Here is an 18,043-nt window from a genome sequence, read left to right on the forward strand (position 1 = left end):
GAAAATAGAGCCGAGCAGAGCAGAGTAAATTTCTTTTGGGCAGATTTGATTTGAGCAGAGCAGAGCAGGGTTCAGCAGAGCAAAGCAGGCAGAGCAACTCTAAAGAACGGGGCCTAAGTTTATAACCTCCTTTAACCCACCTTGTCCAAAAAAAAAAAAAAAAGTCTACATCATAGCACAATCATCAATTTAATCCTAATCCTAAACTTTAAATATAAATATAAATATAATTTCAAAATTATATAATACTGTACGTCACTCTGCTTACTACATTTTTTTAATCAACCTTCTTATTACCAACTCTCTTTCTCTCTCTTACCACCATTATCATTCATCAAAAACCTTCAATTCAATCCCAATTCAAACCCTAATTCAACCGATATCTCCAATTCCCAATTTCAATGGCGTCAATAACCCGAAAATCAATCATCAAAAGAATAATCTCAAACCCATCTTTAATCTCAAGGTCAATTTTCACTAATTCTTCCATTAATCATCATCATTCTTCAAGCTCTTGTTCTTCGTCGCAGATGATTTCTCCTCCTTCATCTGCTTCGTTTTCTTCGTCTTCGTATAATGTGAGTGGTGCTGGAGCTTCGTTCATGAGAGGTGTGATGTTTACAAAACCAGATCAACCTCTTGTTATTGAAGATTTTCAAATGCCTCGTCCTAAAGCTAATGAAATTCTAGTTAAAACCAAGGGTATTTAGTTTTTCTATACTTCCTTTATTTTAATTTTGTTGGGTTTTTGTCATTTCATCTAAATTTTATTTTTTTTAAAGATTATTGTTGTTGTATGAATTTCAGCATAAATGAATTATGAATATTACATGCAATGGGAATTTATTTATTTATTTGTTTTTTTTTTTAAATCTTAATTTGTTTGCGTTTGTGATTTGATGATTGTTTGATTTTAGCTTTTTTCTATGAATTTTCCAAAAAAAAAAGAAAAAAAAAATTGAGTGAAGGTAGTCAGAAGTGATGCATATATTAAGAAATGTATGATTTTGTTTGAGAAAACTGAGCTAAGGCGTCTGAATTGTGTTAGTAATGAGCCAGTTCTTCAAAATAGGTGTAGTAGCATTTTTATTTTGCAACTGTTTATTATTTGCTTTATATTCGTTTCAAAATCAACTTTAATGTAAAGCAAGTACATTTTTATTTGACCCCAGTTTGATTTTATGGGTCAAATCGAGCTTTGCGAAGTTATTTGTATTATCTGTAATCATCTACAACGAGAAAAAGTTATGGTCAAAGATGGAAAATACATATGAAAGACTGTAAAATTTAATCAGGATTATTACGAAGTATTTGATATTATTGTGTGTCCTGCTATGCTTGTATATGATTGGATGAAGGGGGTATATATTTGTATTTTTAAAGGCTTGGTAAGGTTGAGCGATGAGAAATTGTTGGACTTGTTCTGAAATTTGCAATATACTGTGTGCAGCATGTGGAGTATGCCACTCTGATCTTCATGTGATAAAAGGTGAACTTCCATTTGCCAGCCCTTGCATCCTTGGCCATGAGATCACGGGTGAAATCGTAGAACATGGTCCTCTTACCGATAGCAGAATTGTGGAAAGGTTGATTAACCATGTTCTTAAATTCTTACTGAGAAGTTATTTTAATTTCAAATTATGAGTATTTTCGATATGCTATATGATAGAATCCATGGTGCGATGCATAATGTGTGATTTCTTATGTATAGACTTGACAATAGCTGCGAGCAATACTTAATTTCGCAGATGTCCTATTGGATCACATGTTGTTGGAGCTTTTATCATGCCTTGTGGTAACTGTAACTTTTGTTCAAAGGTAGATTTAATGTGTGTTTTTTTTTAACTTCCTTTCAATTGTATATTTTGCTACTTACATAGTTTTATGCAAAATAGGGGCAAGATGATCTCTGTGAGGATTTTTTTGCATATAATCGAGCAAAAGGAACTCTTTATGACGGTGAAACAAGGCTATTTCTTAGAAGCAATGGTGAGTAGTGTCATCGTTACCAAACATTACAGTATCATTTTACTTCAAGCTTCTATACTTTAGCAAGAGTTTAGTATTTACCGCCTACTTCCATGTTTCATTATTAAAAAAAACCTCAATGTTGTTTATGTGTGATATCTGTAGCAATTTTTTTTTATTTTTTTGTTTTGCTTAAATAGTTACTCCCTCCATTTCGTAATAATTGCAACACTAGACATTACACAAATTTTTAGGATAATTAAGGGGTAGGTACTATAAAAACAATTTATAGAGTATAGTTCGTAGGATAGAGAAATAATAATAATAATAATAATAATAATAATAATAATAATAATAATAATAATAATAATAATAATAATAATAATAATAATAATAATAATAAGTAGAGTGGGTGGGGTTGGTAGGAGAGAGAAATAATAAAATATTTGTGCAAGGTGGGAGAGAAAAATGATAAAATATTAGTAGGTATAGTTCCTTACCAAATATATAAGTGTTGCACTTATTATGAAAAGGATGTAGAAGGAAAATGTTGCAATTATTACGAAATGTTGGGAGTAATTATGAGGGACACCTATGAGTCATGACTAGGAATCTAGGAGTTAGGTCTTAGGAGAGCTTACTACGGAGTATTTGTGAAGCATTGAATCTGTTTGTTTTCAGATTTTCCAAGATGGATGATAGGATAGTGTGGCTAGCTTCCTTGGGGTCTTTTGCTTGTCTTTCCTTTTAAATGCTAACCACATTGAAACAACTCCAAATTTAGAATCTCTCCTTCTACCTATATTTGGAAGACTAAGGTTCTGAAGCGGGTGAAAGTATTTTCTGGGTTGTTAGCTTAAAAAATTTACTAATAATGAGAATTTGAGAGTTTGGAGGCCAAACAGGGCAATCTTCTCACATGTGCAGTTTATATCATTCTATTGAGGAGACATAATCATTTTTTTTTCCTCTTTTTTTTAATTAAATTTTTCTAGCCTCTTTATGGGATAAAGTAATGCACTCCTCATGGGGTGCTCTGTGGGGTGTGTTGAATTTATTTTTGGTTCACACATACTTGATTTTTTTGTATGCTCCATTCTATGCATTTTTTATTTTCTTTATGTTGGCATGCATATAGGTTATAAAAAGAGACATTCTCTGTATTTTTCTGCCAAATTGCCATATTGATAACTTGGAAAACAATTGCCATAAAGTCTTCTCCTTTGAGAATAAGTACCCATGATGTCAAACACTGTTTGATTTCACAGCTAATGAGATATGCAACATGCAATACCTCCTTTACTCTACGATAAGTCGATAACCTTTAGCTCACCTGAAATGTTAGAAGCTTGAAACCCATTATTAGTTCCTTGTCATGAGGTTAGCAATTGGATTCAGCATCCATGGGAGCTCAATGAGTTAGGTATCTCTATTCTCTAATATACCTAAGTCAACTCTTACGTGAATTGGTATCCTAAACAACTAAAATACCTTCTATTGTAGTAATTTAAAACAGTGTGCTCCTTATTATGAGTATGAACTTGTTAAGTCTCTTAACAAATTTCATCTCCCACTGCAGATTCATAACTTAAGTTTCTACTCAACAATCTGCATGTGACTGATTATTTAAGGTGTCAACCTTTGCAGGGAAACCAGTGTACATGTACAGCATGGGAGGCCTTGCAGAATACTGTGTAATTCCAGCTCATGGCGTAACTGTTCTGCCGGACACATTGCCATATACCGAGTCAGCAATTTTAGGCTGTGCAGTATTCACTGCTTATGGTGCTATGGTTCATGCTGCTGAAATGCGTGGTGGGGATTCTGTTGCTGTGATTGGTATTGGAGGCGTTGGCTCCAGGTATGTGTCAGAAATTTTCATTTAGTGCAGTTTGTTGCTAAGGAGTAGTTATTTTTTGTATGCTGGATTTTTTAGTTTCATACAATTAGGTTCATCAGTTCATCTCTAAGATCTTCATCTTCAATAGTGTCTCTCTTGTTCTTGAACTGGCCTGGCAGACTTGATTCTAAAAATCTAAAATCTTGGTTGCTTGCATGGTTACTGTAACTCTGAGTGGTTAATAAGTAATAAAGCTGCTATTAATCTGGTTTATTTGTAGGAGAGCAATTGCGCAGGACAATTCAATCCACTAAACTATTCACATATGGAGTATCATCTTGGTGTGTCTTAGAGCTAAGTTGATATACAACTTTTCGTTAGTAATTTTTCTCAATACCTTTTTTCACAAAGTGGGGCCCACACTTGCCCACCTTGTTTTCTGACGCTTTTCTTCCCCCATAGTCTCTATGCCCTAAAGCAATATTAACTCAGCTATGCACAGAACTAGAGCTGTCAAAAGATGACCCGACCCGAAATACCGACCCTAACCGGACTTATTAACTGACCCGTCCGAACCCGAAAAAAATGGTGACCCGAACCTGACCTGAAACCAACCCTAGACCCGAGTATTTGAGACCCGAACCCGAACATTAACCGACCTAGAGACGACCCAACCCGAATGTAACTCGTAAATTATTGACCTGAACCGAACCCGACCTGAACCGAAATTGACCCAAACCCGTTTTAACCTGTTAAAACCCGAATTCAACCCAGCCTGTTCCTAACCCGACCCGAATTCAACTCGATCTGTTCCTAACCCGACCCGAATTTAACCCGACCTGCTACAAACTCGACTCGAATTTCAACCCGACCTGTTACAAACCCGACCCGAATCAATCCGACTTGTTATTTCTTTAAAATAAATTTTTTATTTTAGATGGGGAAAGGGTGAAATCTACTACTCCTAGAATATTTAGTTGCTGGGAATGAAATAAAAGTGCAATTCTCTTACTGACTCCTATGTAGAACTTAGCTGATTTGTGCGTGAAGATGAAAAAAAACCACTCACTTAGTTAATTCCACACATCAATAGTGTAGTTGTAGATATCAAAAGACTGCATTTATCCAGGGATTGTTCTTCTAAGTCCTAAGAGTTACATGCTTCACTTGAAAATGTCCCTCCACTGTAGCAGGGCAGATCCACCTTGTTGTGGTAGATTTAAATATGCTTGCACTAGAACATATATATGGTTATGAAGCTCTTGAAAGTTGTTAGACTTCTCATTCTTGAGGATGAAAGTCATTGTATATGCATAGTGTAAGTTACTTGTAAGGTAACCAACGTTGTTATATTTTAATTATTGACTAATCTTTTTGCTGTTCAACTTTGGATGATGGGAGTATATGACAATAGATGCATGTCTCAGCTGTTTGCAGATAGCCCGTGCTTTTGGTGCTTCTGCCACCATTGCTGTGGACATTAGTGATGAAAAGCTCATGAAAGCTAAGGATGTTGGTGCCACCCACACGGTTAATTCTCTGAAAGAAGATGCAGTTGAAAAAATTAAAGTGATGTACTTAACCCTTCTGTTAGCTTATAAATTTATATGCCTTTGAGACTACTTGTTTACATGTGCACGTAAGTCTTCATATTTGAGACTGGTTTTATGTTATGGATTCAGATCTGCTTGAGACTACGGCAAAAATAGAAATACTGAAGTATATTTCTTCACAATACATTGTTGACCTGCAAATTCTCTTTGAGATGGGTTTTTGATTATGGCTGTGAGCTATGCTCAGTTTGTATTCTGCTTGTACATTCATCGTACTCTTAAAGTATGATGACCTTAATCCTACTTCCTCCCGTTTATGCCAAAAAATTTATCATCCGATTAAGAAATTTCATGATGGTTGCTCCAATGGATATCTTGTGATCAAATGCTTCTGGTTGAGTTTTTTGGCATTTTTTTTATTCATATATACAAAGCATTTGATTTTCTGTGATTTTGGACATTCTTACTGGGACCCTTGAGAACTACTCAAAGCTTTGAATGTTCTGCTGGCATTTCTCAGCTAATTTCCAGACATTTTATTTTTGTCCACATGTTATTTTGTTCTATATGCATTATTTTTAAGTGTTAGTATATGCTGTATATCCTCTTGTTTTCTCACTTCGGCCTTAAGATGCTGTCAAATTAAATTTAATGTAAAGCTTGTTATTACATTATCAATGTGCTAATGTTTTCATGCATTTCACGATAAGGTTATTTGATTATTAAGCTGAACTTGCTTTCCAATTGTCTTTGCAGGAAATAACTGGGGGAGCTGGTGTTGACATTGCCATTGAGGCTCTGGGAAAACCACAAACTTTCCAACAGTGCACACAAAGTGTTCGTGATGGAGGAAAAGCTGTCATGATTGGTCTTGCAGATTCCAGGGCTAGAGGAGAGATTGATATAAATCGTCTTGTTCGTAGACAGGTGTGTTGCACATTTAATCTGGTAGTTTAACAAATTGTTTTTTATAACATGCTAGTTTGGCTAAGTTATTGTTATCTGTCGATTTATAGAATAAGAAAATTGGCTAAAAGCATAAATAAATTGAAATTCTGAAGTGAGGAAATTGAGCACCACAGTACATTTACAAATGTATATGTGCTTCATCTACTGTAAGCATATAGTTGGCCAAAGGTGATTTATCTTGGGTCTCCTGTAAGCATATAGTTGGCCAAAGGTGATTTATCTTGGGTATATTTTATCGATCAGCCAATAGAAATAATTATATTGAAAAGAAAATAGAAAAATATAACCATCCCAATACCCGGCCTAGTCCCCTGCCACCCCATCTCTACGACAACTCCAAATTATTTTGCCTTCTTCAGTTCTTCCTATCATATCCATACAGGGCTTTGTTTAGAGAGAGAAAGGGTCGAGATAGGATTCTAATCCCAAAATGAGCATTTTCCTTGTTTGTTTAAGGGATTTGGGGTTAATTTTGGGGATTGAGATGAGTATTAAAAACCGTTCACAGCCCCTTTGAAAGCCGGTGTTGAATCTAAATGTAATTTTGCAAACAAAGTAACAACCTGATGTCCATAGTCGCAATCCATGACCACATCACTGAAGTGTGACCACATTGCAATTTTTTTTTTCTCTTCTAAATATGTCATGTTTAAGTAGGTGCAAACTACATGCATCGCATGCAAATGTGGTTTCGTGGATGTTACTGTGATCATGACTGCATTTGTGATTTAAAACCATGGCACAATACCCCCCATGAGAAGTTGTAGAAAAGTAACAGATGATTTGGGATGAGTTACCATTTACTTTGGGAATGGGCATTAACTTTTGTTACAGCTTCCATTCCCATTACTACTATTTATCACCACTTATCAAACATGCTATTAATCCCACCAAAGTGATACATAGAGGGTATTTGTAGGACTTCTCTTCCCAATAATTGTTAACTTATTTTCATTAACATCTAATACAAACTTACAACTTCCATTCCAATTACTTCCATTTTTTACCACTTATTAAACATGCTATTATTTGTAGGATTTCCTCAAAAGCATTCACCATTGTTAATTTTACTTGAGGAAAAAAGATGTGTATTTTGTTTATTTTTTTGCAAAAGTAGAATTAATGAATGGTTAAATTGAAAATATACTATACTCCGTATAATGGATAGTTGAGATTAAAAGGTTATTATGGTTGTCAGAAAACCATTATGAAATCTTCACCTAACACACCCCACTTTGAACACCTTGATCAATATTCAATACCCCTATTGCAAATTTGCAATACTATAGGCCAGACAAAGTATTTCAAACCTAAACTCAAGCCCAAGAGGGTTAAACCATCAACCCTTGTAGTATTGCACACAACTTAAATATGAAAGTTTTTCTATTCGTCTTTCTTTTACCTCGAATTTTGTAACTGATGCATCTTGATTTCTATTTATTGAGCCACAGGTGAAAATTATTGGTTCATACGGAGCAAGAGCTAGACAGGACCTACCCAAGATTGTTAAATTGGCAGAAACAGGCGCCTTTAATCTCAGCTCAGCTGTTTCAAAAATATACAACTTTGAGGAGGCAGACAAGGCATACAAAGATCTCAGTCAGGGCAGCATCATTGGTCGTGCTGTCATCAGCATTGCTTGAAGCTCAGGGTGGATGCCAAACTAATAAAGAATAAAATTAAGATGTTTGTAAAGCTAATTTCATGTATATGCTGAGTATGTCAAAGAGATGATTGTGAATTTCTTAGAATCTTAACAAGCGCATGTAGCAACTGCTTGCTTGCTGGAAGAGTAGGGTCACTGTAGATCTTCATCTGTTTTCTTTCTTTTAGCTTTAGTGTTGCTGATACCAAAAGAAAGATAAAATTAACCTTATGCGCTTGATACTCTAATTTTATGAAGTATTAGCTTGCTATGGCTCTTGAATTGGCTTCAGGGTATCTCAAATGTTGTGCAGTATGGCTATTGGCTATGTATTTACGAAGTATAAAATTGTTTGGTGAATGGCATGGCTCTAGTTTCATGCACGTTCAATTTTCAGCAACTCTTAGCACTTGGCACAGCATTTGAAATTCAGTTGATGGGATACATTAATCGCAAAGCGATATCTGCATCATAACTTCTATATATTGTAAATTGGGTGGTTTACAAGTGATATGCTCCTAAAACCTTTTTAGCTATAAGATCTTTTCAGAGAATTGTTTTCCCTTGAATGGTTTCAAGCTTGAAGTTGATGATTATTTGATCAGTCGGTAAAATTCCCTGACCATGGTCACTTAACTAGGCTGAGATATACAAATGGGTAAAAAGATGCACACAACTTAACACAAGTGACACAACTTGAAGGAGTTCCTCAAATACCTTTGACAGAGAACTGGATTGATGAACAACCCATCCGCGATGGGCACTGAAGAATTTGATGCTCTATAGCATCAACAATAGCAACTTAACTTTACCATCAACAAGAAGATTCTCGCCTTTAACACTGTTATATTGCAAGTCCTTTCTTGCCCACAAAATAAGTTGTGATTATTATGGGACAGTTAAAAAGCCAGACTATTGTCAAGCTATCAAAATTCACAAATTTATACTCGTGATTCAATCACCATCTTTTAGCAAAATTTCCCTCCCCATGAGAAAATGAAATCTTAAATTTCTTCTGTTTTGTCCTGAATTTTGTTTATTTATTAGTCAAGTGCCTTTATATCAATACCAAGTACAAAAGATTACGCACCAAATAAACTTACAGCTATGAACATTTGACATGCACAGATGCACTATAATTGTCAATACTAATTAAGAATCATGGGCGTAGTCAATTACAAAAACTGATGCTCTCATGGTAGGAAGTCTACTACTATACCCACGGAACCTACCCTTGCGGGTCTTTTCAAAAATAGGGAGGTCTCTAAGTCCTAAGCTCTAACTTGATTATATTTCCTCCAATGAAATTAACTACGAGGCACCTTAATCCGAATCAACAAATTTTACATATCCGTAACAGTGCAAAATTAGAAGCAGCACTGGGTGATCTATTGAATTAGGTTGTAGGGTTTAGCTTAAACGTATACGTAGTACACGCCCTAACTCTATCCCATCAAAACTTTCCACTTATTGGAATACTGAAGGAATGCCAAAGAAGGATTATCCTTGGGAGGAGCTCGCACCCTAGTGGACCTTCTAAGAATTGCATCTTCAATTGCAGTTTTCCGGGCAATGTCTTTGGATCTCTTCTGCAATTCCTTGCTGCAAGAAAATTTGTAAGATAAAAAGTATAGAAATTTGGACAAGAACCAGACCTAAGACACAACAGTCACTTAAATATAGCTAGCATGTGATGTGACTACACAAACGAAGCAGGTTTACCATCTGCTTGGGGACAGCACAGGAAAAGGTCGATCAATTACGATTGTACGGATATCACTTATCACTCACCTTATTCTAGAATAATACTTGTCAAGCTGCTTTTTGAGAGCCCTTTCTCTCTCCCCCTTTGGATTCAAGGAACCCATTAATGCATCAAGCTGCGGATTAACATAAAAACATATCAGTAGAACATAAGACTAACAGCAAACTCCTCAAACTTTGCAACACATTCCTCTTAGATAAATGCATTCTAAAAAATTTAATACATTGATTAAGTTTGATGTTCCAAAATAATATCCATAGATAACGCTGAGAAAGTAAGCCATGCTTGCTCTCTCTAATATACCCACTAAACAGAAACTCCTCCGTTTCATAATTTCATGGCACCCTGTTTTTCAAGGTCAATTTTGACTCTTAATTTCTCTCGCTAGATAATAACATGGAAGTGTATTCATTGCACAAAATCCAAGGGTACAATTTTTATAAGTTTTACTAACAATATATTTGAGAGTTATTATTAGTCAAAGTTCAACCTTCAAAAAGCATGTCTTGTACTCCAATTATGAAAAGGAGATAGCATTTCAAACATAAATATTTATGAATAACACAACCTGTGTCTCCAAGTTCTAGGAACAGAGAACAAGTCAACAAAATCATTAGGAGGTTCACAGTAATGTTTGACTGGGAAATTAAACTCTTGGATGCAGTAAGAAACTGAAATTACCTCTTCTTTACTGCAATAGTAGCCCCACTGCTTTGAGTCGGAACTCTCAACAAATACTCGCCCATCACGCCGGAAAAACCAATATCTGTTATAATCTCTATCTTTGCCCAAGGAGTTGGTCCGAATAACTCGTTTCTCCATTTCCTTTTCAAGAAAATCTTTCTGATGTAAAAGCATAAATACATTATCAGTTAAGTGTAACAACCCCCCCCCCCCCCACCTTCTTCCCGGAAAAAATAAAAAAAAATAAAAATAAAAACTCTAGCACATATAATCCGGTTTTCCATGTATTCATATTAAACATACAGTGACAACCACAAACACCATACGGATACAGAACAAATCACACTGATTGCAATTTAGACTATTATCACTGGTCCCTGTAGTGGGAGTTCAATTCTCATATGGAACATGTGATAGGGGAGAGCCAATAAGGCAGGCTCATCCCCGCCCACTACAAACTTTTAAAGAAAAAGAAACATAGAAAAACACAAACCCTTTCGTCTTTGCTCTTCTCCAGATCTTCCAATAGCTTCTTTGTTTTTTCCCTCAGTCCGCCGCTTTTATGGTTGCTCTCACTACAATAAACCCAGAAGATGTCACAACACATATATCCTGTTTTAAATGAATATTTCATTTGATAAGAGAGAAGGGACAAACCCATTCTGAGATGCATCTTTCTGCTCAGAAGACAATTCAGCGACATGTCCATTTTCTAAAGCAGCACCATTACTCCCTGCTACACATGTGACTTCTTCAACAGTACCTGAATTTTGCTCCGGCACTATGCCATTGGCTTCAGAAACAGCCTTTAGACGTTCTTTTGCCTCCCTCTTCTTCTTACCTTCCTCTAATGCTTCCCCTCTTTTCGAAGCAGCAAGTGTCTGTCGTTCTTCGAGCCGCTCATCTATCTTCGCCCTCACTAGATCAGTGGCAATGGCTTGGTCAACCAATTCCTTCAAGATTCTCAATTTGATAGGAGGCTCTAGCAGCCCATAATGGCCACGCTTTATGGTTGGTATATGAGTGGTTAATTCAGAAATGTCAATCATTTCAAGAAAATCACACAAATATTCTGTCCATGTAATTAGAGTAATCTGAAAAAAATTAAAATAAAAAATGATGAGTAACAAAACTTGATAAACCTGAATGCAAATTACACGGTATGGATAAAAAAGGCAATATGCCAATTATAGAGGAAAGAGGCTTTTAAGAGGAGCAGGATTAATGTTTGACCTTTGGTTTACGCTTCTTACGCTGGGTCACTATATAATATAGTCCTTCGTCATTCATAAGCAAGCGAAGAAGACTTGCATGGGTTTCCACAATAAGAGTAAGATTGCTGTCTTTGTGGCATATTGCCTTTTCAAAATCTTCAAAAGAGAATGGCCACAAGTAGAGCAGCCTACTAAAAGCAGAACAAAAATCCCAAACTAATAAAAGGTCTCCAACAGAATCCATTTGTATGCTGAAGTCTCTCGATGGGGTAGGACGATCAGTGAAAATTGGATCATCAGCACCAGGCTGCACAAGCTGGTCATCAATTGGATACTTGATTGATTCATCCCCTGTATTTTCAGCGATGACAATAGATATAGTTAACAACTTCTAAACAATGATATATTCAGCACGAATAGTGAAAAACGTAAGTGAAGCACGAAGTGTCTTTATTAGATGTATTCATCTAACTAAAATTTTTAACAGCACCAAACCACAAAATAAATGAAAAATCCTAATGGAGCAACCAAGTACCACAAGAACAATATGGCTATATATTCACTGTTACCCACCATTCTCCAGATCATTGTCACCGAATGATCCATTCTCTGTTTGTACCTTGCTCCTTTTATGTTTCCCAGCGTTTCCTTCTTGGGGTTCCTAATCATTTTCAAAGAAAACAAAAGTTCATTAACAACTCAAAATCAAACAAAAGACATCCAAGGAAAAGGGAGGATGGGTGTGTGGGGAGGGTTGTCTGTTGTTACTCTCTCTTACCTTACTTGTCTTTCTCTTCTTGTTCTTGATCACACACCCATTCAAAAAAGAAATTTTGCCTTTTAATTCTTCGGGTGTATCAGTAGGAATTCCATACTTCGATGCCAAATTATTGTGAATTACCCAAGGAAGACTCCGATATGTAGACTCCCTAATATAAGATTTCAGAACCTCTCGCCCAAATGGAAGTTTTTTACGAACAAAGTCTTCTTCACCTACTACAGCAGTTCCACTTATTTTGTCATCGTTATCAAGCCATGCCACCTCATAACGACCTTTGCCTGCTTCCTCATCTACAACTTTGATTATCTTGCATGAATGTACACAACCATCCTTCTTCCCTTGCAACTTTGCACCCTCAACCAGGCTTTCTTGCAGCTCTGCTTTAATTTTGCGGACCAAATCGCTTAGCGGAAGCATACCTGCAATGAAGAAGAATACTACTTGAGCATGTACAACAGCAGAGTTTCAAAAACTTGTAGCTGGGATTCTGGGAAGAGCAAATAGAGCAAATAAAGTATGCTGTAAAAAACGACTCAACAGCAATATCATGCTTCAAGACCTTATTCCTTTCCGATCTAGGGAAGACACCACACACTCACTGCTTTGTATTGTTCTACAATGCATATTCGTCTCAGGGTGTTGATTAATACAATGTCCCCAACCAAAAGGAAAGACAACAGACAATTTCAGGCTCATGGTAAATTGCAATTGGAGAGATGAAACTCATAAGTCATAACAGGCTATATACAACCCATTTCAAATTTCATTATTACTAGTATCTTTGAGAGAGGGGGGGGGGATTCTAGTAGCATAATACTCTGTAAATAGAACAGTAGAACACCATCAAGTAATTTGAGTTTTTCAAGAATGTCAGTCATGTAAAAAGAAAAAAAAAAGAAAAGAAAAGGAGGGGAGGAGGGGGAGGGGGAGGTGGGGAAGCCCCAGGGGATATCAATGATTCAATGCAACGACCTCATTGCAGTAAGCACACATATTAGCATCCAAGATTCCAAGCAGCTGCCGTGTGAAATCTTTTCAGCTATTACGCAAAAGTACATGAATGATGCTTAAGCTTTCTCCCCCTGACTTGGATTTTCCCGGAGTATAGCAGGACAAAATTACAAGGCCGTCAAATTCACAAAGAGGCTTTATCAGAGAAACACAAGTAACCCAACATGATACAACTTAGAAGCATGAAAGAATTGAAGTAGGGACGTAAGAGGTAAGAATCAATCAATCAATTAAAGTCTAATCCCATAAATGGGGTCGGCTACATGAACCAAAAGTGATTATTCCGTGTAGTCATCAACAAAAATCTCCCTTTTTCCATCCCTTACGAATAATAAAAAATATGCCCTTAAAGACCCTGAGTCCATAGCTAACTACGTGTATCAACAAAAAGGGTTGCATATTGAAAATGAAGAAAAATATTACAGAAAATTGACATAACAGATCCCAGACATTCTACATAGGCCTAGACATCTGAATAATGTTCAATATAGAGGTGTTACAATCAATCTCTTCCTTTAGGAGAGACTCTTTGATTCAACAAAAGATGATAATATAAAGAAACACATCCACAACTAGTACCTTGCGCATGAAGCACTTGAGAAAGTCACCAACAAACCAACTACAAGATGCTCCTATAGAAGCTGAAGCTAACTAATTTGCAAGCAAACCAGCACTAGCATGACCTCACAAATTCTCTATAGATCACAACTTCAGGTGAGCTAGGACAAGAACTGTAGGAGAGACCCTCTATATATATTGTAGCCTGTCAAATACAAACTTTCCAGGCCATGGTATCTATTTTTCCACAATTTTTCTACATGAATTCTAAGTTGTCACTAAATGTGCTATCTCCTTAGCCCCTAGCCCCCTACCCTAAGGGATAGTCGGAAAACAATACATGTCTCTGTTCATCCAACATCTGTAAACTTAATCTAATGACACTCCAGATCATATTGGAGTAACTACAATAAAGTCTATTTTCCAGTCAACATCCTAGCCACTGAAAGATAGTGAACTAAAAAACCTGATAAGATTTTGTTCCATTTTATGACTTTAACCCAATTCCATTTTCTTCTTCATAACTTAAATCAATAAAGTTCCATTGCAGATCTTTTCTATGGAAGGCTATGATTTCTCTATTTCACTATATGAACCAAGTCTTGCTTAGGCAATGGAGAAGATATATGTAATGGGAGTTAGAAAAAAAATTCTTATTGAAGTCTATGAAAGAAAGTGTCAGAAAGAAAATGTTAATTGCATGAATATCAGCAATCATGATACAAGTCTAATCGATAAATGACTAAGAGAGACTATGTTCTCCTCATATTTTATTAGAGCAAAATCAGCAAAAACAAGTTAAGTTCAACAATATTAAGTAGAACTCAGCAAAATAAAGTCGAGGAGAACATAGCAGTGTGAATTGCCTCTGATTTTTCATTGATGATCAGGTTGTCATGTTACTATTCAAAGATATCCTTCCCATAGGAATTGAATGCAGCTAGTCATATATGTGTTGACCCAAGCCATCCTATATAATATGAGAAAAGAAGAAAGAACTTGGGAGGGTCACTGAAACAGTTCGTCTGGAGTTACTTTCCACAGTTTGTGACTCATATACCCACAACAAAATCAAAGCCAAGCTGCTTGAGAGAAATAAACACACACACACACACACACACACACACACATATATATATATATATCCCAGATCTCAAAATAGTCACCACTCCATTATCTGATTTATCTCCTCATCTTAGACAAAGTCTTAACAAGCATAGCTCAGAAAGTCGAGAGGTCAATGCTTGTACTGCGCTTACTTTAACAGCTCCAGCAGCAAGGAAAAAGAGAGCCTTTTGAGCACATTAAATCACTTAACTAGATTCAAAGATTGTCCAGAACCTATTCTCCAGGACAGTGAGTATATAGGATGAGTACAGTAGTAAATCCTCTTTAAAACCTGTTCAAGACCTCATCCTTTGGGTATATGGAGTAATACATCCTTCTAAAGTACTACTGTAGTCTACGCTAATTTAAATATCTAGGTAGGTAAGACTAGCCCAGCCAACCCAAGCCACAAACAAGGGTTGCAATTTCAGCTAGGCTTAGCCAAGTACTGGTTCCAGAATTGGAAGACCATATCATCTAGTGCTATTCACAAAGTCAGAGATGTTATATATTTACATTTACTGCTGAAACACTATCTACAGGAACAAATTTCCCAATGCACTCCTCTGCACACCTTTCCTTCCTTATTATATGTAACCACCCCTCTTCTCCCGCTCTTGTAATATGTATATATATATACATATACATATACATACATATATATATATATATATATATATATATATATATATATATATATATATATATATATATATATATATATATATATAATGAGAGTGAGAGAGAGAGAAAGAGAAAGAGAGAGGGGGGGGGGGTCAATCTGCACCCTGCCATTTCAACATTGCAAGAAACAACTTCATAAAGAAAGGACTAAACTGAAGGATAGGTTGAAAAAGACAGAAATTACAGGGCAAAACAAGCAGAGGCAAGTCAGACAACTCCATAAACAATTAGTTCAAGGATATGCCTGCAGTTACTGATTCCTTAGCCAAATCTTAGGCACTACAAAAACAATGGCTTATGATATTTGCATATGCATATATATCAGCAGAAATCAATTTAGCACAGCTAAAGGAAGTAACTAATAAAATAACGTAAGTAGCAGCTCTTACTATATTGAATAGTTCGCAATGTAATAAACTAGTGTAAGTAGCAGCTCTTACTATATTGAATAGTTCGCAGTGTAGGAACAATAAACTCTTCAGGAAACTGCTGAACTTTCTCTGATGCACGCTGCTCTGAGACCAAAGCCTCCTCAAATGTAAAATTAGACTTTCCAGTTACTTTACATGTCCATATTCTTTGGCGATACAGATTTATCCGCTTCAAGTATTCTCTATTTAGAATCAAGGAATCCAAAGAGAGAAGGGGGGATCAAATACATAAATAAATAAATAAATAAAAGCAATACATAAATCATTTACTCAATTTAAATCATATGTGAGGATACTGATAATCTCGAAAGATCTCTTTGGTAAATCGAATTTGAAAGACAAGCTCTCGGGGCTGTAAATCACTGGGGGGCTCTAACAATGAGAATGGCTTCCTCTTGAGCAGCGGCATTGTCCAACTCAATTAAAAAGTCAGCAATTAATGCCCAACACTTTGACACACCCACCCACGAGCAATGTGTCAATGGAGGCGAAAAGCAAACCCTAGCATGCCTTCAGAACAACCAAAAAAAATTGATAAATTTACAACTATCCCACTAACAATCAATGGTCAGCTCAATAATTCTAAGTTACACCGCAAAAACAGTCAAAACCCAGAATCAAAACGACCCCGAATAAGCAATGTATCATTACATGCAAAACAAAAAGTCAAAAACCCTAAGCGTACCTCACAAAATCAACAAAAACCCAGCAAAATTAACCACAAACGGTACAAATCATGCAATACCCATTAACATATTCAGCAATCAGAGGCAGAAATTGGGCATTATACAACAGCAATGCAACACAAACAAGCAGCGATCATCTATCCAAAACCCTAAAACATGAACAAACCCCAACAAAATAAAAAAAAAAAACAATTGAAACAAAAAAACGAAACAAAAATCCAATACTTTCATGCATACAACACATAAATTGTACAAACAAGTTCAAAATCACAATACAACATTAACCCAATATGTAATCTATGACATAATAACACAAAAAAATAAAAACATTGTGAACAAATTGTTCCCGCCACAAAAAGAAGTAAACAAGAAGCAATAAAGCAGGAGAAAAACCCAGAAAAAATATGCAAAAAAAAGAGGAGAAAAACTTACAGGATTCTGGGAATTGGGTGTAAATTGGAGGGGAAAATGTAGAAGAAAAAAAAAATAGAGAAAGGAAGAAGAAAGAGGAGAGAGAAAGGAGAGAAGAAGAGAGCGATTCTTGTGGGGGTGAAGTATAGAAAGAGAAGTGTAGAGAGAATAGTGAGTTTATATTTTTGAGTTTTGGTGGAGGTGTCTCGCGCTACTCTGTTTTTTCTTTCCTTCATTCTAGGAACCAAATTTTTTCTATTATAAAATATAAATATAAATATAAATGAGGGATCTTAGTTTAACATGATAAACAAAATTAATGACATTTTTGTAAATCAATCAATAAAATATCTAAATTAATATGACATTTTTGTAAATCAATCAATCAAATATCTAAGTTAATATGACATTTTCGTAAATAAAATTAAGGTATTCGCATTTTAATTAAAATTGTTGATTTATTTACTAAAATGTCACTAGATAAATTAAGGGCTTGTTTGATATCGTTTTCTGTTATCAGTTTTCTATTTTTTAGAAAACAAAAAACCAAAACCTGGAAACAAGAAAAAAGTGTTTTCACATTCCTGTTGTCAGTTTTCAAAATTATTATGAGTTTAATAAATTTGAATAATTTTTTATTTATTTTATGACATAGTACGTATATCATATGGTTTTGAAAAACAAAAAACACAGTAATGCCAAACGAACCCTAAGTGTTTGTCGACGATAAACTTAT

The 18,043-nt window shown here is 35.6% G+C and overlaps 2 protein-coding genes across 3 annotated transcripts; one reads left to right on the forward strand and one right to left on the reverse strand.

Moving 5' to 3' along the window:
• The first annotated feature begins 264 nt into the window (after positions 1–264).
• On the forward strand, positions 265–8,266 carry LOC145628967 (uncharacterized). The gene is made up of 8 exons (XM_081681415.1): positions 265–702; positions 1,451–1,586; positions 1,749–1,818; positions 1,896–1,989; positions 3,616–3,829; positions 5,236–5,377; positions 6,118–6,288; positions 7,782–8,266. Exons 1-8 carry the CDS (start codon positions 402–404, stop codon positions 7,971–7,973), a joined length of 1,320 nt encoding a protein of 439 aa, XP_081537541.1. The 5' UTR covers positions 265–401; the 3' UTR covers positions 7,974–8,266.
• Positions 8,267–9,009: 743 nt separating this feature from the next.
• Positions 9,010–17,475, reverse strand: LOC145626755 (uncharacterized). 2 transcript variants are annotated; one of them, XM_081679227.1, is made up of 11 exons: positions 17,329–17,475; positions 16,507–16,720; positions 16,220–16,392; positions 12,417–12,838; positions 12,212–12,299; positions 11,658–11,989; positions 11,082–11,518; positions 10,918–10,999; positions 10,422–10,583; positions 9,767–9,855; positions 9,010–9,577 (listed from the first exon to the last, which is right to left on the reverse strand). In XM_081679227.1, the coding sequence occupies exons 2-11, from the start codon at positions 16,617–16,619 to the stop codon at positions 9,421–9,423; spliced, it is 2,055 nt and encodes a 684-aa protein (XP_081535353.1). In that variant the 5' UTR covers positions 16,620–16,720; positions 17,329–17,475; the 3' UTR covers positions 9,010–9,420. The 2 variants fall into 2 exon arrangements, with proteins under 2 accessions (XP_081535353.1, XP_081535354.1); XM_081679228.1 differs by lacking the exon at positions 17,329–17,475 and having other exon boundaries at positions 9,011–9,577; positions 16,220–16,390; positions 16,507–16,640.
• Positions 17,476–18,043: the final 568 nt, after the last annotated feature.

This window comes from Chenopodium album, chromosome 4 (assembly GCF_948465745.1).
Source record: "Chenopodium album chromosome 4, dcCheAlbu1.1, whole genome shotgun sequence".
Classification (NCBI taxonomy): Eukaryota; Viridiplantae; Streptophyta; class Magnoliopsida; order Caryophyllales; family Amaranthaceae; genus Chenopodium; species Chenopodium album.